The 25,080-nt window shown below is 39.1% G+C and overlaps 1 protein-coding gene across 4 annotated transcripts; it reads left to right on the top strand.

Moving 5' to 3' along the window:
• The first annotated feature begins 3,332 nt into the window (after nucleotides 1-3,332).
• Nucleotides 3,333-24,794, top strand: MIER3 (MIER family member 3). 4 transcript variants are annotated; one of them, XM_054054829.1, is made up of 13 exons: nucleotides 3,333-3,456; nucleotides 3,804-3,828; nucleotides 6,043-6,188; nucleotides 8,081-8,215; nucleotides 9,585-9,705; nucleotides 11,808-11,893; nucleotides 12,106-12,178; nucleotides 14,542-14,693; nucleotides 15,153-15,234; nucleotides 18,890-18,981; nucleotides 21,026-21,153; nucleotides 21,338-21,483; nucleotides 21,568-24,794. In XM_054054829.1, exons 1-13 carry the CDS (start codon nucleotides 3,448-3,450, stop codon nucleotides 22,023-22,025), a joined length of 1,653 nt encoding a protein of 550 aa, XP_053910804.1. In that variant the 5' UTR covers nucleotides 3,333-3,447; the 3' UTR covers nucleotides 22,026-24,794. The 4 variants fall into 4 exon arrangements, with proteins under 4 accessions (XP_053910804.1, XP_053910803.1, XP_053910806.1 ...); XM_054054828.1 differs by having other exon boundaries at nucleotides 18,887-18,981; XM_054054831.1 differs by lacking the exons at nucleotides 3,333-3,456; nucleotides 3,804-3,828 and adding an exon at nucleotides 3,851-4,138 and having other exon boundaries at nucleotides 18,887-18,981.
• The last annotated feature ends 286 nt before the right edge of the window (nucleotides 24,795-25,080 follow it).

Below are 25,080 nucleotides of genomic sequence, written 5' to 3'. Positions count from 1 at the left end.
TCTCTGAGGGAAGCAGAGTTTTTGCTAGCAGAGATGTGGATACTTCTGTGATTTTGGTTGTTTTAACATCTAGGAAACATATCTGAACTTATTTAAGTTACTAGGAGAGACAGAGCTGAAGGGTCTAAGACCAGCTCCATTTTCCGAACAAACAGGCATTACTTTTTGTCATTATGCCTACAGCAAGAACTCTTGAGGCTTTGGACAACAGCTCTACTGGAAAAGCATACGCTGCAGTGAAAAAGTATCATAACCTTCATGCTGCTCAGATACAGACCAAGACTTCAAACATGGTTATAGTATTCTCTGATTTGTTGGATGTATCTATGATAACATACACCTAAGCGTGCAGAATGTAAAAGACTTCATCCTTGCTTTTATCATTCTTCAATGGTAAAGGAGAAATAATTGCTACAAATGGAGAGATTTTCTTCTAGAGCTCCTGCAATCTTTATCTTACAGCTCCTCATCTATACCTGATCAGCATTATTGATTTGGAATTTTTTAAATAAAGACTGAATTAATCTCTTCTAATTCATTTTAGTTCTTTCCAAATTTTTGACTGCTTCAATCAATTGAAACAAAAAAAAAAGTAAAATAAAAATCTAAATTTTTTTCTCATGTTTTTGATCTGGAATAAACTTGCATTATGTGGTCAAAATTTGGACACAAAATATATCTTCCTCCATTATTTAGAAAGAACAGTTCAGGCAGGTTTTTGTCCTACCTTCTTGATTCTAATTCAAGAGAAAAGACACCTTGAAATACAGAACTGCACGTGGTTTTATATGCCCAGCAGCTATGGAAAACTGCATCTGCATTGATGTAACTCTGATTCACTGTGTATATGCAGACACATAGTTTGTTCAGCTATCTCTAATTCTGTGTCCCTGTAAAAGAGAGAGAGCAATGCCACATTGCCTTTCTGCTCAGGGAGGTGAGGCAGAGAGCAGAAGCACACTCATGAAAGCACTGGGCTCCAATGGAAGCTCCATATCAACGCCACATCAGACACTACAGAAGTAATTTGGTTTCCAAGCTACGCTTTAAGAGCACACCACGCTCTCATCCTTGTTTCTGGAGAAAAATGCTTATTGAAAAAGAGATGATACAATCAAAATCTTGTTTCTTTCCAGCCTCTTCAATTGATTTACTCCAGTAACTTCACCATCCTCACACTTTATCTTGGTCTGAACTCAGTGAAACCCACTGGGAGGTAAAATATATTGTAATAGCACAGAACATAACTGCACTATAGATATTGCTATTAAAACCTATCCCCCACTCAGATACAGGATCATCACAGCCCTTTTCAAATCTTCACAATTCAAATTTTCAAATTTTCACTATCATTTTTTTTGCAAGTGTTGTTACCTACAAATAATTGTAAGCTTTAGTGTATAGATGCAATTTACAAGTGCAAAACTGAATCTCAGGAAAAGGCAGGAAAAGAAAATGCTTGTTTATTTCATTGTTACACTTTAGAATCAGGTAAGTTTTACTTTGTTTTGTTTTTCTCCGTCTTGCAGCCCCCTGTCTGCTACAATTAACAACTAGATTTTGCAGAATCCATGCTGCAGCTTAGACAACAGATAACAACAGCTCATAACCCATGGGGGCAGAATTCACTCTACTTTATCAAAGTGGTCTGAATTAGAATTAAAAAAAACTCAGATTTAGACCTGAAAAAAGTGACAAATTAACAATAAGGTTTTCTGTAAAATTGCACATAATTGAAAAACTTAATAATGCTAAGCAGTTGAAAGACTGTGAAGTAAATGTCTTCTGAAGTTGGGGAATGGCTAATTGCATCCAATTCAGGGGGAATTCCTCTCAAGAAAATGTATATTGTAGCAAATACATACTTCCCTAAACCCAGGATTCTTCCTGCGGCACTTTCTGTGTAATTTTGTTGATAAGATTAAAAGGTCTGTGTGTCTGTTACACGTTCAGTGTTCATGAGAAGCTGTTTCGCCTTATCTGAGCTGAGGCTTCAAGTGAACAGGGGTAGCAACAGGGCTTTGCTGTATCTGGAGGGTATGAGACTGGAAAAGGCCAAGGTGTTTTAATGGGTTATAATGGCATTCCAGACTGGTCATCAAAGGTATAACGGATGAAATCCTCCTTTCTCATTTTTGAGTACATGCAGTGTGCTCTGACACACCTATCTGACTGCCGAATAACATTTTTGCCAAATAACTCCTTAATTTGTATATATAACGTCAGAAAAAGGCTAAGACTGATCACGTACCAGAGGTACTCCTGGAGCTGCTTGTGAGTGTGACAACTTCCCTAAAAATTGCATTACTGCAAAGTCTTGGGATTCCTTTCAGTTAGTTGTAGAGAGCAATAAGGTTTCCCCTCGGCCTCCTCCTCTCCAGGCTAAACAACCCCAGCTCTCTCAGCCGCTCCTCCTAAGACTTGTTCTCCAGCCCCTTCACCAGCTTCGTTGCTCTTCTCTGGACACACTCCAGAGCCTCAACATTCTTCTTGGAGTGAGAAGCCCAAAACTGAGCACAGTATTCAAGGTGTGGCCTCACCAGTGCCGAGTACAGGGGCAGAATAACCTCCCTGGACCTGCTGGTCACTCCGTTTCTGATCCAAGCCAAGATTCCATTGGCCTTCTTGGCCACCTGGGCACACTGCTGGCTCAGTCGCTCTCAACCAACACCCCCAGGTCCTTCTCTTCCATGCAGCTCTCCAGCCACTCTTCCCCCGGTCTGTAGCACTGCATAGGGTTGTTGTGCCCCAAGTGCAGGACCCAGCATTTGGCTTGTTGAACCTCATCCCATTGGTCTCGGCCCAGCAGTCCAGCCTGTTCAGATCCCTTTGCAGAGCCTCCCTACCCTCCAGCAGATTCTCACTTCCTCCCAGCTTAGTGTCATCTGCAAACTTGCTGAGGGTGCACTCAATGCCTTCATCCAGGTCATTGATAAAGACACTGAACAGGGCTGGACCCAGTACCGAGCCCTGGGGACACCACTTGGGACCGGCCTCCAGCTGGAGTTAACTCCATTGACCACAACTCTTTGGGTTGTGCAGCTCCACAATGAAAACATGAGGCTGTTGAGCTTGGCATGAAGAAATCAAGCTGAAAACAGCCCGATTCCCACTTGATATGTACCGGGACAAAAAAAAAACAATCAATAAAAAGAAAGTGGAATAGGTATTCCTGCACGCAGAACACCTCAACTTTCAGGTGTGAAAACGCGCTGCAAAGCAAACGCCGCTCTCGCCGTCGAAGCCGCAGCCCGGAAGCGCCTCCCCGTGCCGGCGCCCCCCGCACCCCCGCAGCCCGGTCCGGGGGCGGGTCCCGGCACCGCCCCCTCCGCGCCGCCCGGTGCCGCGGCCCCTCCGCGCGCTCCCCGGCCGGCGCCGGCCGCGGCTGGGCGGCTGCCATTGGCTCAGCGGCCCCATCCGGGCACTCGGCGCGCCCCTCGTCCCAATATGGCGGAGGTGAGCGGGGAGAGCGGGCCGGGCCGCGGCGGCTCGGGGCCCGCACCGCCCGCTCCGTGAGGCGCCCGGCGGCGGGACTAGGCCGCGCGGGGCGGAGAGGGCGCGGCGGGGGGCCCGGAGCGAGTGGAGGGGGAGCTGAGTCGCGGGCGGGGGGCTGAGCGGAGAGGCCGGGCCGCTGCCCTGCTCGAGCCTGTCATGTCCCGCCCGGGCGCGGCTCCGGGGCGCCTCGGCGAGAGGGGAGCGGGACGGAGGGGCCGCGGGGGAAGGGGCGGCGCGGGGGGAGTGCGAAGTGCAGCCCCGGAGCCCGAGGGAGCCCGCTTTCACCCTCCTCTCTCCTCTCCCCGCAGGCTTCGTTTGGGAGTTCGAGCCCAGGTTCGTCTTCGTCCTCGCCCATCTCCTGCTCCAGCAGCCGGCCTGCCGCCCGCGCGCTGCGCTCTCCTTCCCAAATTTACCCCCTCGTTGCTTTCGTAAAGCTTTGTGCGCGCACAGTTAACCGTCTGCCAGATTTTTAAGAGAAGGAGGGGTGCGCTGTGGAGTCCTTGCCTTAACTCCGGTGGCAGTTAGGAATGGGCTGCTTGGAACCCAAAATGAAGGCGAAGTTTTGTAGTCCTTCTAAATCAGCATCTCAATAAAGCCGTGTAGCGTGAAGATAGACTGCTTCTCTTGTTGCTGATAACTACAGGCTTGTGTTAATTTTTACTCCTTGGTAATAACAGAAAAACGTTTAAAATCGTAGTGATAAGCAGCTTTTTTCTGACTTTATGTGGTGTTTAGGTTCTTTGGAATACTTTATGCAAGCGAGAATAATTAGCATCAGCAGGGCTACTCACAGAAGTGTTTGGGGAATGTGTTTGCTTCCGCTTAGCCGCTTTCTGCACTGGCTGTTGTCTTTTTAAACTGCTGGTAGGGAATTCATTGAGCTTGTAGTTTTGAATATGGCTTTAAATATTTTAAATGGAGTATTGAGTATTCAGAGCCCCAAAAGTAGTGGAACTTTTGTTATTGAAAGCCTGTCAGTGGAATGTAACTTCCACTTGATTTACTGAAGGACAAAATTAATTGCAGGAGCAATTGAATGCTATAATCTCAAGCACACGTGTATATAAATATATATTCTATTAACGCAGTTGACGCTATTTAAATACCAGATCACAGTGTGATGGCCAACGTCAGGAAAATTCAACACCTGATGTTGTTTTTCTAATTGGAGCGGTGCTATCACTGTACTGGAAGTTCTGGGAGACCGTCATATTAAGTGTGTGAATAAAAAGCTTTTTTGGCCTCAATGTTTCTTTGCAGTATGACGTCACGAACTTCTACAGTACTGTCTTAAGCAACCTAAACGAAGTTTAGTTACTTGCATGTAAGGAATGGACAGCATAATTCTTGAAAAGTATTTGGATCTTTTAAGGCTTAAAAGTGTTAGCATATACAGCTGTCTCTCAAGGCTGGAAGCAGTGCAGAGGGATACTGCTTTAATTTGTTGAAGAGGATTGAAAATTCGTAGCTGTTCCCTTCAAAACTTTTGAAGAAGTTCTTATGTGGAAATAATTCTTAATAAACACTTTCTTTGTTGCTTGTAAGCCGAGGATTGCAGCAGAGCACTAGTGTGTAAGAACTAGAAAAGGAAACCAGAAGTGAAAGAGAAATATCATAACGTGTTTCTTTTCTTGGTCCTGGAAGGTGAAAGAAAATGAGTATGTAAAAGCAAAACCATCATGTAGTTCAGTGATTTTCATTGTAGAAAGAACACTGACAGTGCAGAATATTTGCGTCTTTAAAGCTTGATGTATCTAACAATAACTTTTCTAACGGTTGACAAAATGCACTTAATTACAGTATATTTTTGATGACTTATGAGTATCCTTGAGTAATGAAAAAATGTCTTTTGGACCACAGAGCTATGACAATGGCTTGTTAATTAATGTGATCAGTTAGAATCGTTTTGGTTTTTGTACTATAGTTTCCTTGCTATATCTTGAAACTCTCATGTGTTTATTCTTTCTTTTTAGAGAAAGTAGTAAATGTTAAATTAGTGTTAATATAAGATCTGTCCTGTGAGGCAAAACTAATCTGAAGTGAGTCTCACTGTTCATTTCGCTGTTAGTAGGAAGCTGATTCGTAAGCGAAGTTAGCTGTTTGCCACCGAAAAACTATGCTAGCTGCCATATAAATCACATATGTAGAATCAGTCTATAAATCATAGTTTTGCAGTATCTGAGGTGTGTTCTTATAAGAACCTTAGAAGAAGTACCGTGATGGTTATTTGAGGGATGTTTTGAACAATCTTTTGTTCAGTGATATATTAATTTGGAATGGTAGTTTCTGAAAGTTTGTTTCAGTTGTTTAGGTACTTTTCTCCCAGGTGCTCTCTACTGCAACAGAGAGAACTGCACTTACAATTACAGAAGGGAAGGCCAGCTAAAACAGCTGACTTTGTCAGATAGTTAGGATTTTATTCCAGTTATTCCATTGAGAGCTCTGACCCTGTATGTAAAAGAATTAATGCAGCTGTATTTTTATCTCTGATGTAATTTCATATGCTGGTATAGAAAAAGAATGCTCAAATTAGGTTTTTTTTGATAGTTGGCTCTTTATCGTCTGAGGATCATGACTTTGACCCATCTGCTGAAATGTTGGTACATGATTATGATGATGAGCGAACTCTCGAAGAAGAGGAAATGATGGAAGAAAGCAAAAATTTCAACTCCGAAATTGAAGATTTAGAAAAGGTAAGAATGGCTTGCTCTGTTCTAAATGTCCAAACGTGGTTTAACTTTTCTAGTGAAAATAAATACTCAACCTGTTTTTCAGTTTGCATTGTATAGTGCAGTTTCCTGCAATATTACTTGGCAGCTGGTTTGAGAAAAAAAGAAAATAAATGCAAGTTTGGTTAGGATATAGCTGTGCATCCTTACAAAAAGGCAGAACTTAGCTTCTCAAAGACATGAGTCTTATGCCAAGTTCATATTCTTCATTTTCATTTAGTAGTGCTTTCACTTTGGTAGAGAAATCCCTGAAGCAGTTTTTAGAGTCCTTATAATGTAATGTCACTTATTTCTTCTAAGTTTTATAAGTTGGATGTAAGTTGAAACTGTACATTTCTCATACTGCTAAGTGGCTATATTTCGTTCTGTTGGTCAGGTTTGGCTTTTCCAATATGTGAGCAAACAGTCCTGTTTTATGCATGATGGATTGTGTCAGTTTGCTACATAAGTGGTATTCCGTGTCTTACTTTCATCAGTTTGGCATTTGGTGGGTGTACAAAATGACTAGCGCGCTCCTTGGCTTTTCCTATTCCATTTTACACTCTGTAGTTAAATGTTTTCCCTATTTACACCTCTTGTTCATCTGTGGCAGTGCATCACTCATTTTAAATGCCTGCTGAATGCTGAACACCCTCAAATTGATGCTGCTTGCATGACTGGTGACCCACTTACACCACTCAGCATAACTGTGTGTTTTGGTCAACAGTAATTTTTAGCACCAAATAGGAGGCTATGTTTTTGTTGTCCATGTAAAAGCAAATTTCTAAGTGTGGAGTTGGCAGTGTTTATATTCCTGATTGGGTATTCTTTGTCCTGCTACCTTTACAATTACAGATTTGCTGATTACAAACTTGCAATAGTAGGTAAGCAAAGCAGCTTGCCAAGTCTGGTTGTTAAAATGGAGATGTTACTCCACGAAATTATCTTATTGCTTCTATAATAGAAGGAAAAAGAACTGAGAGCCGCTCATCTTAAACGCTTTGTTACTTTAGGTCCTGATCCTGAAAGATTTGGACATGAGTTTACAGTTTACCTATTGTGAAAAGTCTTTGCAGGACTAAGAGCTTAGCTGACTAAAGAAAACAAGTAATTTATTCAGTGTATGAGTTCAACAAGAAATTTTTAAAGGTAATACAACTTTTAAAGGTATAATATTGGAAAATATTTTTAATATTTTGATGGCTTGAGTCAGGTAAATAAAAAAACTCACTGTTTTGTTAGTTTTCTTAGGATGCAAGTATGATGATATTTACTAAAATCACTTGATCCAAAGCTGTTGGAAAGAAACAAGTTATAAATTAAACCTTTGTGTTGATTTTTTTGCCTTCTGTATGATTGACTTACTCCTATTATGTTCTCAATGGTCATAACAAAATGTATTGTGTGGGAGATGGAAAGGAAGGCTTAAAAGTTGAGATATTGGTTTATTTTTATGGAGTTTTGCACACTTGCATATGTAAGTATGTTGGACTGAAGTCTTAAGGTTTTTCCACATTTATCACTCGTAGGAGAGTTGTTAGATGTTAGGATATCTTCCATTTTAAAGGAATATGGGCAAATTGTGCTCTACAGTATGAATCAGATAAGGAACAAATTTTTAATAGTTTTAGTTTCATCCAGTAGATAACTCTCTTCAGTAGCTTGATGGGACTTCACTATATGCCAAGAGACATAGTTATGAATTATTTCAATCTGGTGCCTTGAAAATATTTTATATCTTTAATCAAGATTCCTGCTTTGGATTAAGTTTTTCTTTGTTTTTTTTACTTTTGTTTTTCAAAATATGTTTTCTTCTTTTGGGCCCGAACTGTTTACAAGTGTTTGGCAATATTTTGAAATGTTTCCTGTTGTATTAGGAAGGAAACATGCCATTGGAAGATTTACTGGCATTCTATGGCTATGAACCCACGATTCCAGTTATGGCAGGTTCCAGTGCGGATAGCTCACCGAGTGAACTTGCAGATGAACTTCCAGATATGACTCTAGATAAAGTAAGTCACATCTGTTTTCCCCAGCAGTATGGTTTAAAAGCAGAAATCCAGGTGACTTTAAATTATATTTCAGCATCTCTTGATTTTAAAAATGTGTCTTTGTTAATTTGGATGTACAACATTACTCTGAATTTATTAACTTTCAAGATATTTAGGATCCAATTCCGATTATAATTATCGTACTTGCATAGGAACTTTTGTAGCACTGTAGTAGTACAAGTGACTAATCAATAAGTTAACAGTTCTAAAATACATTGAAAAAACTTCAGATTAGTGGGTGTTTTGGTTTTTTTGATAGAAGGTGGATCTTTTTGATGATATGTGCAATGTCTAGAAAAAAATATTCTGGTTTCCAGCACATGTCAAGTATAATAAGATTTGTGGATAACTTGAAAAGGCATTCCTGGATGCTTTGGAGTGTTCCTTTCAAATGCATATCATTTGGAAAGTCTCAGCTTCGGGCAGTAAGAGATTGTTTTATGTGCAGTGGCTATCTGTGTCACATGACTGGCATTAAAACATGAAACTTCTGGTTTTGTTATTTGCATTTGAATTCTGAGATTTTAATCCGATTTTTTCCTATAAAGCATATGCAGCTGATAGTTTAGATTATAAATTGTGTAGGTAGTAAGTATGATGTAATGGTAAACTACACAGAAAGTAGAGTTAAATGATGGCTCTGCACATCTGATTCTCGTTAGGATTCACGATTATGTCGAGGCTACAAAAATGTAGTCAGCTTGTTGTCTAATACAGTTCTCTCCCTTCCTAACCCCTATACGGGATTCAAACCTGTCTGCTATTGGAGAAAGTGTGCATTTTCTTTCTTACTCTTTTTTTAAGCATACAGAAATGTCAGTCTTTTTTTGTGCTTTGGGAAGATAATAGGTTGTTTGCTATTTCTAACTGTCCTCTCAGCAAAAGTCTACAAAAGTGCATGGCTGTTGTATTTTTCATTCCCCAGAGTTTAAGGGGTAATGGCCTTTTAAAGCTTTGGTGTATCTGTAGTGCAGAGAATGACAGGATTCTGAAGATTTGAGGTGGTTTCCACAGGCATTTTTCATGGGAAGCAGTTGGAGGAATGTCTGAGATTGATGCTTGCAAAAGTTAATTCTTGTGCATTTATTTTAATAGAAGACAAAGGGGAAATGAACCCCTGTGTTCAACTCTGAAATGAATGGTTACATTTGTTCTTAGATTCAGGAGGAGTGAACTACTTTTTTAATTAAGGGAGTGTGGTCTACTAAGTTTACTTGTGATAAAATAATTCATTTTAATTAATGAGACTTACAGTTTGCTGAATCTAAATGCTCATGATTCTATACTTACTAGTCAGTCTGAGGTTTTATTTTTTATTTTAATCATACAGGAGGAAATTGCTAAAGACCTCTTGTCGGGTGATGATGAAGAAACACAGTCCTCTGCTGATGACTTGACACCATCAGTTACTTCACATGAGGCTACTGACTTCTTTCCTCGGCCACTAAGATGTAGGAAACCCGATTTTATAGTAGTCCTTAAGAAGTCTTAGCAATATATACTGCTTACTAGGTTAAAATGTCAAAATCGCAGAGTAATGCTGACTTTGCCAGGAACTGAGAAACACGTTTTGCAGGATGTTGTATGTGAATGTAGTCTTTGGTTGACATTACTGATTGCTCGAAAGACTTGCATTTGGCACTGTGCTCAAAGCACAAGTAAAATAATTTCTTTACAAATACAATAACTTTGTAATTACTAGTTAATGTAGTATTGAGGAACACCCTTATTTTTCAGTGTGTTAGTGATTTACATCACCGTGTAATCCATTATTCTAAATTAGTGTTCACTAAAATTTTTGTGAATGTGAACCTGGACAGGGTTTCTTTGTGATTATATCCCTTCACCCATTCAGCACTTTTCTAAAGTGCTAAGGTGGTTTTATATGGGATGGAGCCTATAAAAACCCATGACTACAAGAATTTCGCTATGCATGGAGCTATTACGGGTAGCATCTGAGAACCAGTTGTTCAGTTATCCAACCTGGATGAGATACTTCTCATTGCCTGATGCAGCTCATTTGTTCTCTGGTGTCCTAGAACTACAGCAATGTGGAGATTATTTATCACAGTTTTAGTTTGGCAAGTAGTTTGAGCTATTTCTGGGGGATGATAAAGGGGATGTGCTGCCTCAGTCATCAGCAACCTGTAGGCTGGTGATTGTGTAATACATATAAGACGTTTATATTGAAAGAGATACAAAAACTTTAAAAATTACAATGCCTTTTTTTCAGTTACACAAACCCCAAACCTGGTAGTACTTAAATGTTGCTTGTGAACTTCTGATAAGACATTGAAAGCACGGCAGCTTCATAGAAGAAATTAGCTCCTCATCTTACTGACAATTAAGAAACAGTCATCTTTGTTTTCACCTGTCATGGTTTTCTGTCACAATGTTTTCTCTACTAGAACTTTCAGCTGGACATTTTAAAACTGAATATCCACCATTTCAGGGAAATATCAGTTCTCTGTGCTGTTGGCATCTTCATCTTTTTTTTCTGTCTCTGCTCGTCTCTCAGAGGCTAAGATAACAAAGTTTTAAGATAAACATGTCTAATACATAATATAGTCTGTTATTAAATTTGCATTAATTGGAAAAAGTAATTGCCTGTGATGATGCAGGCATATTGTTATTTCATGCATTCACTTAGCTTCTTGCTTGCCACTTCTAACAACAGAAGAGAGAGACTGAGGAGCGTGGTAATGGCTACAGAGGAGGAGCCTCAGTCCGTACAGACTCACACGTTGTCTCTGATGTTGACAGTTCTGTTTAGCTGTTCTGAAACTAAAATTGCACCACTGTTTCTTAAGTTTGAGAATACAGAATAGCTTTAATCATATCAGAACTGTGGATTCTGTTCTGCCAGGGATTGTATGATTATATATTATACAGGTATAAAAATAGAATTACTTCAGAACCCAGTACCACAGCATTCCAGATTCTAAAATACTAGTTCTTATGCGGAGTACTGTATTTGAATTGCTTGGAGTGCTCTACTGTACTTCTTCCCGAGGGGAAAAAAAATAGCTTAAAGAGGAATAAGCAGTCTTTTGCTTATTCCATTTTGCATATCTCTCCTGCATCTTCACTCCATGCTGAGGCAGCCTTGTTTAAAGAATTGTTGTGAATGCCCAGAACTTCAGATGAAAGGTTTTAGTAGGTTATGAAGACATGCCTTTAACTTTACTTTCTTTTTAATTAACCTGAGGCTCAGTCATAGCCCTGTAAGTTTTCTGGTTTTCTCACACATTTTTTGTAAGGTATAAGCCTTCATTAGAGAAAATTGATGAAGAAAAATTATCTTGTTTCCTTTTGACTATTAGAAATACAGTAGTTTGTCTCAATTGGAGTGAAGATAGATGTTTTGGTTCTGCAGTATACAAGTACGAGTGCCTTCTGACTTTATGCTGGTTTAAAATGTAGATCAATAGACTCATGGTATGTCTTCCAGAGTAAAACCAAGCGCTGCTTTGAAAAGCTTAGGATATCTTGTAGATCTGTGTTTGAACTGAACATTCTTCCTAGCTAAAACCGAGCTTCTTTCTCTCTGAAGCAAACACTACGTGTGATGGAGATAAGGAATCAGATGGTGAAGATGTGGAGACAGACAACGGTAATTCAGCTGAAGATTTGAGAAAGGTAATAAATATGTCTTAAAAATTTTTTTTTAAACTTTATTGTTAAGACAAATGCATTAATTTTTATAGTATGTATCTAAAATAGTACCTTAATTCTGGGTTTCCCTGCCAAACGCTAGGTTAATGGCATTTTTAATGCTTCCATACACAAAATATTAAGTTAACACCTTTCTCTATTTTATTTTTTTTTTTTTTTTTGTGTTACATCTTCAGGAAATAATGGTTGGTTCACAGTACCAGGCTGAAATTCCACCTTACCTTGGCAGATACACTGATGATGAAAAGGGTAAGTTCTTCTGACTGTTTTACTAATTTTACGTTTCTACACAGTATTTGGTGGAAAAATGTTATGTAAATGTATAAGGTAAATTCAGTGGTATAGTTGAAGTCTCATAGACCTTTAAAAACGCAGACACTAGAAAACTGAAGTAACGCAAATACATAATTATCTCAGAAATGTGATTCTTCATTTTTGAGAGGACATTCTCAAGAAGACATTGGAAGGTAGATTACAGGGCTAGTTCTGAAGTGTCTGGTAATATTAGGAAGCAGCAAACTGTGGGTCAAGAGGTATTTTCATCAGTGTTGTAACTGGGCTATTGAGCATGTACCTTAGTTTACATTGGAGATCTTAAAAACAGTACTTTTCTTTGCTTGTTTTTTGGCAAGCACAACAGTATGTGTTCCAAAATGTATGTTGAGAACAAGGCAATAAACTATTTAGATTTCTACAGTGTAAGTCAAAGATGTAAGTCCTGATAACGCTGTCTTTAAAAAAAACAGTGTCTTAAGTATGATGTTATTCCGGTGTAAATTTAGATTAAAAACTGTAGTTTTGGTAGACTAGAAGAAAGAATTTTATTCGGTATCTTTAGAAGCTTTCACTATGAGAAAAGTATAGCACCTATAGCTGTGGAATTCAAAGCATATAATTGAAGAAACTGCGCATGGGTGGAACAGTTCTGAAGTAAAGGAACAGTTTGAGGGATGTGTTAATAAGTGAAGGGCATTCTGTTTTTTTCTGTAGAGTTTCAGTATTCTGTAAATTACATGTGTTTGAACTGCAACATTTCATGGGAATATTATTCTAGTGAAGTATATCAAGTAGTTTCACCATTGCCAACTGCTTTTTTGAAGAATGATCCTATGCAGTAGAGAAGAAGGATGTTTCATATGGATGGAGCTGGAAGCATTAGCAAGTGAGCATGTGTTGTGTGGCTTAAGAGACCTAGGAAGTCTCCCATTTTCTAAGATTCAAGCATGATACTTGGGAGTTGTAGGAAGTGGAGGAGTGAGAACTGGATTTATCTGGATCATCGTTTTACTAGTATACATCTTGACTTCTCAGCCAAGAGCTAGAGAAGGGCCAATAACCAGGGGATGATGATGAAACGGTTAATCTGACAATGTCCTCTGGAATGAACTGGTGCTAGAGAGAACCAGTCAGGGTCTTGTCTGCTGGCATGGCTGAGAGCAAAGAGGTACCTCCCAGATCTGAGCCCTGCGGAGCCTCTCTTGAGATTATCAGTCATGGACTACAGCAAAAACTGCTGCCTTGTCTTGGTTGATAGAAGGTCAAAACTGAGCATCAGTAGTGCTCAGAGAGATTGGACCTGGCTGGTAGGGGTGGAGGGTTCTCTGAAAGCCTCTTCTGTCCTCTCTGAGGAGCTTGTGATGGCAAACCGGAGCTTATATTTCTTCTATGTAGTCCCGGCTGCCAGAATTGTTCTAGAAGGCAGTTCTGCTCTTCTACAAACTTTGGACTTGCAACATGTCTGTTGGAAAGCTTTCCATGTTCTTAAGACATAACAGGACTTCCAGAGGAGATGTAATTTTATTCCTCAACTTAGCTTTATTTTTGTTCCCTGCACTTATATGAGAGATTTGAGGATCTTCATCTCTTCTCCTGTAACAGCCATTATGCTTGTGCATTTGAATTGAATAACTCTCAAATTTTTTGTTGCCAAGAGTGTACATGACATGTTGTGTACAATGTTAATCACATCTATTGATCAGAGTAAAGGACTGATAGTTTAATCTAGAGTTGAAACATGCACAGACAAGTTCTTAACAACATTCATTTGTTAGTGAATGGGAGAAAATTACCATGTTGTTTCCATTCTGTTAAGTAATTTTTGGTAAATTGTAGTTGAAAATGACCTCTTCGCTCTTAAGAGTGTCTTAAGGTGATACTTAAGTCACCTCTTTTTTTTTTTTACATGTAATATTTGAAGTATTAAAGTAATATCCTGCAGTCTTCTACTGTATAGTTTAAACTATAGTTTATTTGTTGAAAACAGCTGAATAAAACTGTGAATGGTTTTGCTGATTTGTTTATATGAAGATTAATATATATGTATAATTTAACTTGGATCGTCTAGCTGTCAGCAAGCTGCTGCTTTGTGAAGACTATTTGTCTCAAGCATGCAGTCCCTTCTCTCATCTTCATGGAACCTAAATCTCTTTGCCAAACCACACAGCAGGCTGTACCTTAACTGAGGCTTTTGGGGTTAAAGTGAGCTGCAATTTGGAAGTGGCATGGTGGTGTTTGATTTGATAACTTCTGTGTTCCTGTTCTTCATCTTTCCAAAATGGCATTATAGCCTTAAAAGTGTCGCACCGGGTGTAAATGGTTTTCTCTTTTAACAGCCTATGAAAATGAAGACCATTTACTTTGGAAACCTGATGTGATCTCAGAAAGTAAAGTTAAAGAATACCTTTTTGAAACCTCCTTAAGAACAGGAAATGAAAAAATTATTGGCAGAATTCCTGAAGGACTGCATACACGGGACAATGAACAAGTATGTTTTATATGTTGTTCTATTTATGACATGTTGCTTTGTAATTAATCTGTGTTCTCTTTCTCAGTCTTGTAATATAAAGGCAGGAATAATCAATTTCTCTATTTTTTTAAGTTAGATGTCGTTGGGGTCAGGATGTTATTTGCAATTTTAAACATGTGCTTAAAATTACAAATATTTGAATGTTGGCAGTGTTGTGATTTATTTCTGATTGCTGTGATATTGACAAATCTAGCTTTTTTAATAATTGCATATATGTTTTACATATTCTTAATTAAGCCTTGGCTCACTTCTGATGATTTTACTTTTGGTTGTTATTTTAAAATGTTCAACATCTGTAAAGAGAAATCCTATTTTTTACGTTAGATAAGTTCACTGAAAGCGTAGTTTCTGCAGGGAGATCTAGATTGGATATTTGCTAACTCTTGACTATTTCTAATGACTTCTTCTATTCTATAGGCACTGTATGAACTTCTTAAAAGCAGCCATAATGTTAAAGAAGCAATTGAGAGATACTGCTCAAATGGAAAGGCATCTCAGGGTAAGAGAGAATAACTAATTTTTCAGAAATGTGTGTTTGGGGAAAAAAAAAAAAAAAGAAAAAAATCACATAGAAAAACCTTGAGTAAGATTCAGGTTGACAAGCACATCCCTCTCCATGGTGGTTTTAGCACAGATTAGGAACAATCTGACTGTTGGCCAGCTGGAAATTCTTGCTAGAAGAATTTGCAACTTTGTTAAAGGTTGCATAATCAGCTTTTCACTTTCTCTTCTTTCCACCATTGCTATTGTAAGAATGGCACAGACTGATGAGAGGGGTGAGAGCAGTAGTGATTTTGCTCCCTTATAGCAGCTCTTACACACATTACAGTATCATTTTGAGATCATGATGAATTATATTCTGATAACTTTTATACCAGAATCAGGCAAATGTAACTTATAAATTAGTGCCACTGTTTTCCCCACAGAATTAACGTTGTGCTATGACAACAGTAAACTGGTTCCACTTCTTAGTTCTGTAGATCTTTGGAAGAGCATGGAGAGCTTTGCTCAAGCTGACAGTGGAAATGAGCTTCCATCTTGTTTGTGCCTATCTTTGTCACTCCCTCAAATGAAAATCAGAGTTTATCTTTAGCAAGTACTGTTCTTATTCCTGTATTTTAAAATGTGTTGCCTAAAGGAGAAGTGAAGTATGAGGCCTGGTGTAATAGTAAGTTGATACTCTGTCGGATATTCCATATCAGAACGGGGGAAACTTGAGTGTTTACAAATTAGGTTCTGTGAAAGCAAAGTATCTAAGGTAAAGCTGAAGGAATCAATAAGGAATATCAGAGCAGTGCTTCTGAAAGCTGATAGACAAGAAGAAATTATGTAGACCTAAACAATAAGGAAGTATCAGTTGCAGGATTGCAACTAATTCCCATACATCTCTAGCATTTAGATTCGTGTTTTGGGTTTGAAAAATACTTCTGCCCATTTGAGGTTCAGGGCCAAAAATCCTGTCTTGAGTATGGTACTCGCACTCCTTCCCCCTCCCAAGTCAGATGAGACTGAGTACACCCTCTTTAAAAATGTTAGAAGATGATAATGCTGTCAGTGCCTGTCTCAGAGTAACCATTATGCTATGATCTGTTCTATCTACTGAAGTTGGCTGCCATTCTCCATATGAGAGTTAAAAATCCATGTCACCTAAGATGTTTTAACAATGAGACTTTATATGGGGATCTTTTCTTTAAAGCTTGAGAACTCTATAGTGAGGACTGCAAAATTAATGGGGTGAGAAAGACAGAAAATCACCTTGGAGCATAATGGATTTCCAGTGTCGCCTTCCAGAAATGTTTTAAAACGTGAGGTCTTTTCTTCCCTTTGGCTTTAAATGTCAGCTGAACAGAAAGATTATGGATCACCATTAGGAATATAAGATAGCTGAAAAATTCCTTCTTGATTGTATGTAGTCCCAAACCCATAATTAAGATAAGAAAGTAGCAATACTTGAGACAAAACTGATGTATTAAATCAGGTTGAGCTACTCTGTTTTAGAAGTCTTACTTTTTTTTAGTGATTTTGTTGTTGTTTGTAAAATAAAATTCAGTTTTAGAAATTGCAAGTTTTATCTTAGAAAAGAGATTTGCAGTTCCTCCATAAGAAGTCTGAAAGCATTATTCATGAGATCTTTAGAAGTAGGTGGTTTTTTGGTTTGTCCCAGATGCCCCAATATCCTTTGTTTTACAAAAGCTTGCATCAGACCAAGTACAGTCCAATTGGTAGGCGCTGTGTGGCTACCCAGGGTACACCTAGCACTAAGGCTTTTCTCTGCAGTTCATTGTGCCTTTTCTGAGGGTCCACTGCTTCACGAGGGGGCTTACAAGGTTGAGAAAAGTGTCGGGGGCTCCTGATGAGTCTTGCTGGAGCCTTTTGCTGTCTGTGTCAGCTTGGCATCACCACACTGATTGGTGTCAGTTCATACCACCTCAGTTCTTCACTGTAGTTTACAGTGCCATGCATGAAGTCTGCCCAGGTCGGGATGGTTTGGAGGTGGGATTCGCCATCCTGATCCTCTGACTTCATCCCTTTTTGCAATGAGGTACAATTTCAAAACAGCCAGGCTCCCCTTATTTTCAGTGGTCTCATGGCTTTGAGGTCTACAGGGGCGGAGATGGAGTAATATGCCATGTGCACCACTGTGATTTGTGGCCTGAAGGCAGACTGCTTCTGTAACAGCAGTAGAAAGTTCCCTTACTGCTCTTACTGGTATAGCAGTAGGCTCCCCACTGTCCCAAGGGCCTGTGCTCCCTGCCCAGTGTGCTGCTCGGGTGTAATATATTGTTGTTCAGTGTTAGAGGCTGGTCTTATATACAAGCATCTTGTATATTATTACCTTCTCACCATTTTTTGGTTTCCTTCTTAAAAAATTCAACTATTCTTTTATCATAGTCCAATTATCCCACTTTTTTTTGCGTCCAGTTATCCAAAAATTTCAGCGAATGGTTAACTCTGTGCTTCTGTAGGAACTGAGCTATTGAATCCCCCATCCTGCTGACTACACCAATTTTTGTCCCAGGTGAACTGTTAACAAAAGTCATTGTTATGGGCTTAACTAAAAGGTTTTATTAATGATTAAATGACAGTCAGTGATTGAATGATAAATGGTAATTAATAATTGCATTGTAATTAAACAGGCATTTAACAATAATTTAACGATAATGAATCAATAATTAGGCAGTGGGTAAACGCTACTACACTGCTAGTAATTAAACTGTAGCTTGATATACACACACACACACGCACACATGTACCTAGCGTACAATATACTCCTAGGCTTAGTGTAAAATGTAACTCACTTTGTTTATGGACACAGGTGCCAGGTAAGGGGTGTCTTGACCCTGAAAGGTAACCTTGAGCAGTATCTCTTCCCTGCTCAGCAGGACACTGCTGTGCAGCCCACTGCTGTACAGGAATGCTCAGTGGGCTGTAGAAGGCTACAAATATTTATACTCTGTGTGTGTATGTGTGTGTGTATATATATATATATATATATGTAAAAAAGCATATACACTCGCCATCCACCCCCCCAACTCCTTGGAGTGAGCGCAGTTGTGCAGCTGTAACTGTCTAGTCCCAGCCCAGGCTGGTACTAGTAGCTCCTGATAAGACAGGGCCTAGACTCCTTGGGTCCTGAGAAGGTATAGTCTCGCACAGACCTCATAGTTTGCACAGCAGGGCTGATTTCTGTCAGGCCTACTTGTCAGCAATACCTGAATCAGTCTTGTTCATTCAGTTGAAGTGGGTTGTCCATCACAACAGATTGTTCCTTCGCTATTTTTCCAACAACCAATCTTCTTTGTATCCTATGCAAGAAGAAATAATCAGAAAAATGATCTCATTGGTATCTTGGTGACATGGTCAAACCTGGGTTTATTAAGAAGTAATAAATCTTTTGAATGTCCTTTGCTCTTGAGGATAGAAGATTTCAGAAATCAAACTCATAAGAATCTTTATAACGAAAAATGTCAGATTTTGGGTAGGATGTCTGTATAGTAGAGGAAGGAACATGGATATAAATAACTGAACTGTTGGCATTTTTTTAGAATGCATTTAGATGTTCATACTTTAGCAGCAGAAACGATTTTTTTCTCTGTACAAGGTTAGTAAATGAAACTAAATTTTATCGTTCTACTTTTGTAATTGTCTAGAAGAGATGACAGCGTGGACAGAGGAAGAATGCAGAGGCTTTGAACATGCACTTCTAGTTTATGGAAAAGACTTTCATCTCATACAGAAAAACAAGGTTAGTATTTATAGTTAAATGGAAGAATTGGTAGATGATACAATGCTGAAAATCAGTAAAAGCGGTACACTTACCAGAAGCCATGTGGAAGAGTGAAATAAGAACCAACACATGAAAACCAGCTTGGCAATTTTGTGCTTTTGTTTTTTCCTCAGATATCATTGGAAAGCTAGGCATTGCAAGATGAGTCAATATATTATATCTGAAGTCAACTTACACTGACATTATTTGCATCTATACCATAATTTAGTTTAAATGTGGGTCTCTCATAGAAATAGAGTTATTTCCATACTGTAGCCGTGGGAGAGGGAAACGCATCTTTCCTTAACTTACTTTTGTCACCAAGAAGGTGTAATTTTACAGAAACAGGCTTAGCTCTTTGTGTTTTCTGAAAGCGTAGTCATCCATCAGTACTCTGATTTCTCGCCAGTGAAGGACTTCTAATCTTGATCTGGATTGCTTCTGATTGACTCCTCTGTGCCTGAAGAACAGGGATTGGTATTTGTTTTTTAATAAAAAATACGTATCATTGGGTATGATTGACAGTACAGATGCTACCAAGTTTTCTGTGTCTCCTTTATGCTTTGATCCCACTGTGAGGTTTTTTTAGGAGACTGATGTTTGCTTTATAGGACTGTGGATGCTGCAGCTAGTCATGCTTAGTACCCAGGATGACCTGTCCTGAGATAAACATTTGCCCTGCCTCCCAGGGCAGCCTGTTCCAGTGCTTGATAACCCTTTCTGTGAAGAAGTTTTTCCTAATGTCCAACCTAAACTTCCCCGGGTGCAGCTTAAGGCCATTCCCTCTTGTCTTGTACACCTATCACTTGAGAGAAGAGAGCAACATCCACCTCTCTGCAACCTCCTTTTAGGTAGAGAGTGATAAGGTCTCCCCTCAGCCTCCTCCAGGATCAATAAGCGGAGTTCCCTCAGCTGCTACTCATAAGACTTGTTCTCCACCCCTTCAACAGCTTTGTTGCCCTTCTCTGGATGTACTGCAGGACCTCAGTGTCTTCCTTGAAGTGAGGGGCCCAGAACTGAACACAGTATACAAGGTGGGGCCTCACCAGTACTGAGTACAGGGGCAGAATCACTTCTCAGGTCCTGCCGGTCACACCATTTCTGATACAAGCCAGTATGCCATTGGCTTTCTTGGGCACCTGGGCTCACTGCTGGCACATATTCAGCCATTGTTGGCCAACACCCCCAGGTCCTTCTCAGTCTGGCAGCTTTCCAGCCACTCTTTCCCACGCCTGTAGCTCTGCATGGGGATTTTGTGTCCCAAGTGCAGGACTCTGCATTTGGCCTTGTTAAACCTCATGCCATTGGCCTCAGCCCATCAGTCCAGCCTGTTCAGATCCCTTTGAAGAGTCTCCCTACCCTCCAGCAGATCAACACTTCCTTCCAGTTTGGTGTCGTTCGTAAACTTGCTGAGGTTGCATTCAATCCCCTCATCCAGGTCATTGATAAAGATATTGAACAGGACTGGACCCAGGAGTGAGCCCTGGAAAACACCACTTGTGACCGGTCTCCAGTTGGATTTAACTCCATTTACCGCTATTCTTTGGGCCCAGCCATCCAGCCAGTTTTTAACCCAGCAGAGGGTGCACCTGTCCTGGCCAGCGGTAGCCAGCATTGAGTACCTCAGCTTTATCCTCATCCTTTGTCACTGTTGTTCCCCCTGCATCCAGTAAAGGATGGAGATTTTCCTTGGCCCTTCTTTTGTTGTCAATATATTTGTAGAGGACTTTTTATTGTCTTTCACAGAATGGACCAGTCTAAGTTCTAATTGGTCTTTAGGTCTTCTGATTTTATCTATACATGGTGTGTCTTCATCTCTGTAGTTCTCCCGAGATGCCTGCCCCTTCTTCCAAAGTTTATATATTTTTCTCTCTCAGCCAGGACGGTTTTCTCCAATTGTTTTTTTTCAGATACTAGAACAATAAAATGAATGAACACTATTGCAGGAATATGGGAACTGCCGTGGGGAGATGACAAAATAGAAGTCTTTGCATTAGTTTTGTCAATTCTTTCCGCCTTTTAGGTAAGAACCAGAACAGTTGCCGAGTGTGTGGCTTTCTATTACATGTGGAAAAAGTCAGAACGTTACGATTACTTTGCTCAGCAAACAAGATTTGGGAAGAAGAGATATAACCACCACCCAGGAGTTACGTAAGTAAAACACTATTGTAAAATGTTTTCTGTGGCAAATTGTAAAGATAGATATTTTTTTTTTTTCCTTTTGTCACTGCGGTGTAATACTGCTGTGTCTATGGCAACTGGAATTAAATCTATCATCACTTTCAGGCCTTGTTTCCTGGTTAAATAATGCATTGTGGATGCACTATTATTTTAGGGACTACATGGATCGTTTGGTTGATGAAGCAGAAGCCCTTGGTGGAGCAGTGCATTCTTCAGCCTTAACATCTAATAGTCGAACAGAAACCATTCCTGACCAACAGCTGAGCATTCTGAACTCTATCACTGCCAATGAGTTGACAGGTAAATGAAGGGAAAAAAGAAATCTTTATGTTGTAAGTATGCAAACAACTATTAAATTTGCATTTCTGTTCCTTGTTTTTCCAGCACTGACAAACAGTGTAGCTACAGTCTGCCACACTTCAGATGTGAACTGCCTGGATGATGCCTTTCCTCCTATGGACAGCTTACCCCGAGCACCAGTTAATCATGTGCCTGTTGGAACAGAAGAATTGCTTAACTTGCCTAGCAATGGTGAAAGTGATTGTTTTAATTTATTTGAAACTGGTTTTTATCATTCAGAGCTAAACCCAATGAACATGTGCAGTGAGGAAACAGAAAGACCTGCAAAGAGGTTGAAAATGGGAATTGCTGTCCCTGAGTCTTTCATGAATGACGTCTCTGTAAATAACCTTGGTGTGGACTTTGAGAACCACACACACCATATTACCAGTGCCAAAATGGCTGTTTCAGTGGCTGACTTCAGCAGTCTATCTGCAAATGAGACAAATGGTTTTATCAATACCCACGCTCTTCACCAACACGCTGCCCTTCACTCAGAATGACTGCGGAAAGCTGAACAAACAGTGGGTACTTTATGCAGTAATAGTAAACTTGATGGGAGCTGTCAGGTTTGCTAAGTCTTTCACTGGAAGTTTGAACTTTATGACATCAGTGATGTCTTTGTATGTATAGAACTATATCTTGATTTATCAAGAGTAATTTCTTTTTTCAGTCCATAAATGTGGAAATGTCATAGGATGCTTGGCAGAGTTTGGGACTAAGAGAACTCTGTGGTGCAGCTTTAAGCTCTGCTTCAGTTTTTTTTTTTTAAAGCCTGTAGACGGAGGCCACCGTTTCAAAACCAGCACAGAAGTTCTGAATGAATTGGAGTGGCTTTTTAGTCTAAGTTACTTTTGCTGTAATGGATGCAGTGGTATAACAATGTTTACAGGTACCAATCCTGATCCCTGCTCAATGTAGCATTATTTTTTTGTTTTCTTACAAAGGCAGGGATGGGTTTCTTTAATTTAAACTGCACAAACATACAAGGATGTTTTTTAAATGGAACCTTCTCTCATGTGATACTAAACTAGAGCACTTCAGTTTACAAAACAGCAAGTTCATCTTGGTGGAAGCCAGCACAAGGGACTTGAAAATGAGTCAAGTATGAAGACCTACACTTCGACGCTGTTGCAAAATTCTAGGCCATGCTACCTTACACAGAAGTAATTATGCTGCCATAGGTGTCTGTGTACTTTAAACTTACAGGCTTAAACAGATTGCGGTTTAGGCTGTATTGTATTCAAGCGGGTTTTGTCCACAACTTTGAAGAGTAACGTAATTGTGTACCTTAACTTCCTAAGGGAGCTGGTGTTATGTAAAGCTACAGTCTGCACAGCTTAGGATTTACCACTGAATAAAGAGTCTATGTTGGGAAGACAACTTAAATTTGAGCACTGCAGTTCAAAGCATTATAGTTTTGAGGGATTATCTAGTCTATGTAGGAATAGTAGAACCTTGAAGTATATATTTGGAAGTTGTTCTGGATTGCATTTTTTTGGTTTTGAAAGTCATCAGCTCAAAAATACCACTTCATTACCTTGGTCAAATAGGAACGGATAAATAGGAATGTTTCACAGAAAAGCAACTGTTGGACTTGAGTAAATTTTCTCTATTGAACGTTGAGTGCAATTTAGCCATCCAGGAATTTTGTCTTGCAAATGTTTGTTCTAATTCTTGCTGGAGTGTCAAACCAAACATACCAAACATTGGCTTATGACATCATGTTGCAGCACACATCTTGCAGGGTTTTTTTGTGAGAATCTGAACCTTACTTCATTACCCCTTTTCCTCCATACTTTTTCTTTGCACTGTTTGTATTTCAAGTTTAATTGCCACTAATTTGTTTTCATTATTCCAGTGATTAAGTTTGCATTGTTGATATTTGTAATAGTTGCTTCAAGGTTATGCTGAGTAATTAGAAAGTAGTGACTTTAATATTTGAAAGGGAAGAGGGTATTTATTATGCATACTGTGAACTGCATTGACATCCTGGCTTGCTGATGCAGCATACAGAGTTTTCTTTACAGCATTATAATGAAGATTGCTTTGAAGTGTTTACGCAGTAGCACATATACCATATTATATACAAATTAGTTTAGCACAGTGGACAAAAGTAGAAATAATTTTGTAATCAGTTCTTAACATCTGAAATATGTCATTTTAGTCAGTACACGGTAAACAACAGGTAGCCTTGGCCCTGGGTTGTACTCTGACATTTTTAGCCAAGTTGTCAGCTTCTTGTTGCTGTGTTTTGTGCTGAACTTGTACCTTGTTTCTTTTTGTTTATGAATCAACACATTTTATGTAATTTTGTAAAATATTGGCCATTATCCTCCATTGTTATACGTTTGAGCTTATCTGTGGGTTTACAGTAAGTGGCTGGTCTGTATAAAACTCGTTATACAAAGATGACTGAATGCTTATACCAGTTGCACTTAAATGAACATGCCCATTCTCATTAGCTGATGCAGTAATATATTCAGTTTATCTATGCATTGCTGGGCTCTTAATGTAGACAGAGACTTGTCTAATGTTTGGGTTGTCAGCAAGTTGAATGGACACTTTAGTTATTTAATAAAGACTTTTGACCAAAATTCAGAAAATGATATGAGAGAAAAATGAATTCTGGCTAGTCTAATAGATTCGTAAATGATGATCTTATTTAGCCTGTTGGCTAGCTAGCTGGTGTCGTTTACTTTTAATTCCTTGTTAAAATGAGGCAATAATTTGCAAGATTTTGTAAATATGTAAATTCTTCATATCTTTTTAGATATCTATTTCAATATTTTCTGACTACTTCCGTGTATAGTAACATTTTTGTGCATGCTTGATGTGACATCCATAAATTTGTACCACTATGACTTTATCCATGTAAAATAGCTATTTATTGAACTTTTCATTTAAAAGCTGGACTTACTTATTTTTCTCTCAGTTTAAACATTTAAATGGAGAACTTGTTACCGTTTATTAAAAGAATTGCGTTTTGAAAGTCATCGTGAAGATACCGAATCACAACCACATGAAGAAATTACATTTGCCTTGGTTCTCAGACGGTGAAGCACAATTCTTATAACAAACTGTGATGAATTCTTTGTCCTTTGCCACGTTTTCTCTTCATACAAACAAACCAAAAAATCCACAATGGGCAATTGCAGTGTTGGTAGACGTATCCTTTCTATGTACAGGGACTCTGAAGAGAGTAGCTGATTCATTTAGAAGTGTAACTGGTGCTGTGATTATAGCAATACTTTTACTTTGGTTAGTCAAACGTCATTTTCTCATGCTAGGTTTCTAAATGTTTGGTTTTCCTCTTGTCATGGTCAAACTGCTGAATTTACTTGAACGATGTACAATACTGTTTGAAGAATACTAAATTGTGTACAATTAGGTCAATGAATTGTGCAATTGTTTCCTTTTTTTTAATTTTTAAAACTGAGTGACAAAAATATAGGAAAACTTCAGATCAAGTAGAACATAGTGATACTACTTAATTTAACCAAAGCCTCTAGTGAATATTTCAGCTTTGAATGTAAACTAATGGATAAACTGACCAAC

This window comes from Cuculus canorus, chromosome Z, assembly GCF_017976375.1.
Source record: "Cuculus canorus isolate bCucCan1 chromosome Z, bCucCan1.pri, whole genome shotgun sequence".
NCBI lineage: Eukaryota > Metazoa > Chordata > Aves > Cuculiformes > Cuculidae > Cuculus > Cuculus canorus.
Note: the sequence above shows the minus strand (reverse complement) of the source record. Positions and strands in the feature narration are given on the sequence as shown.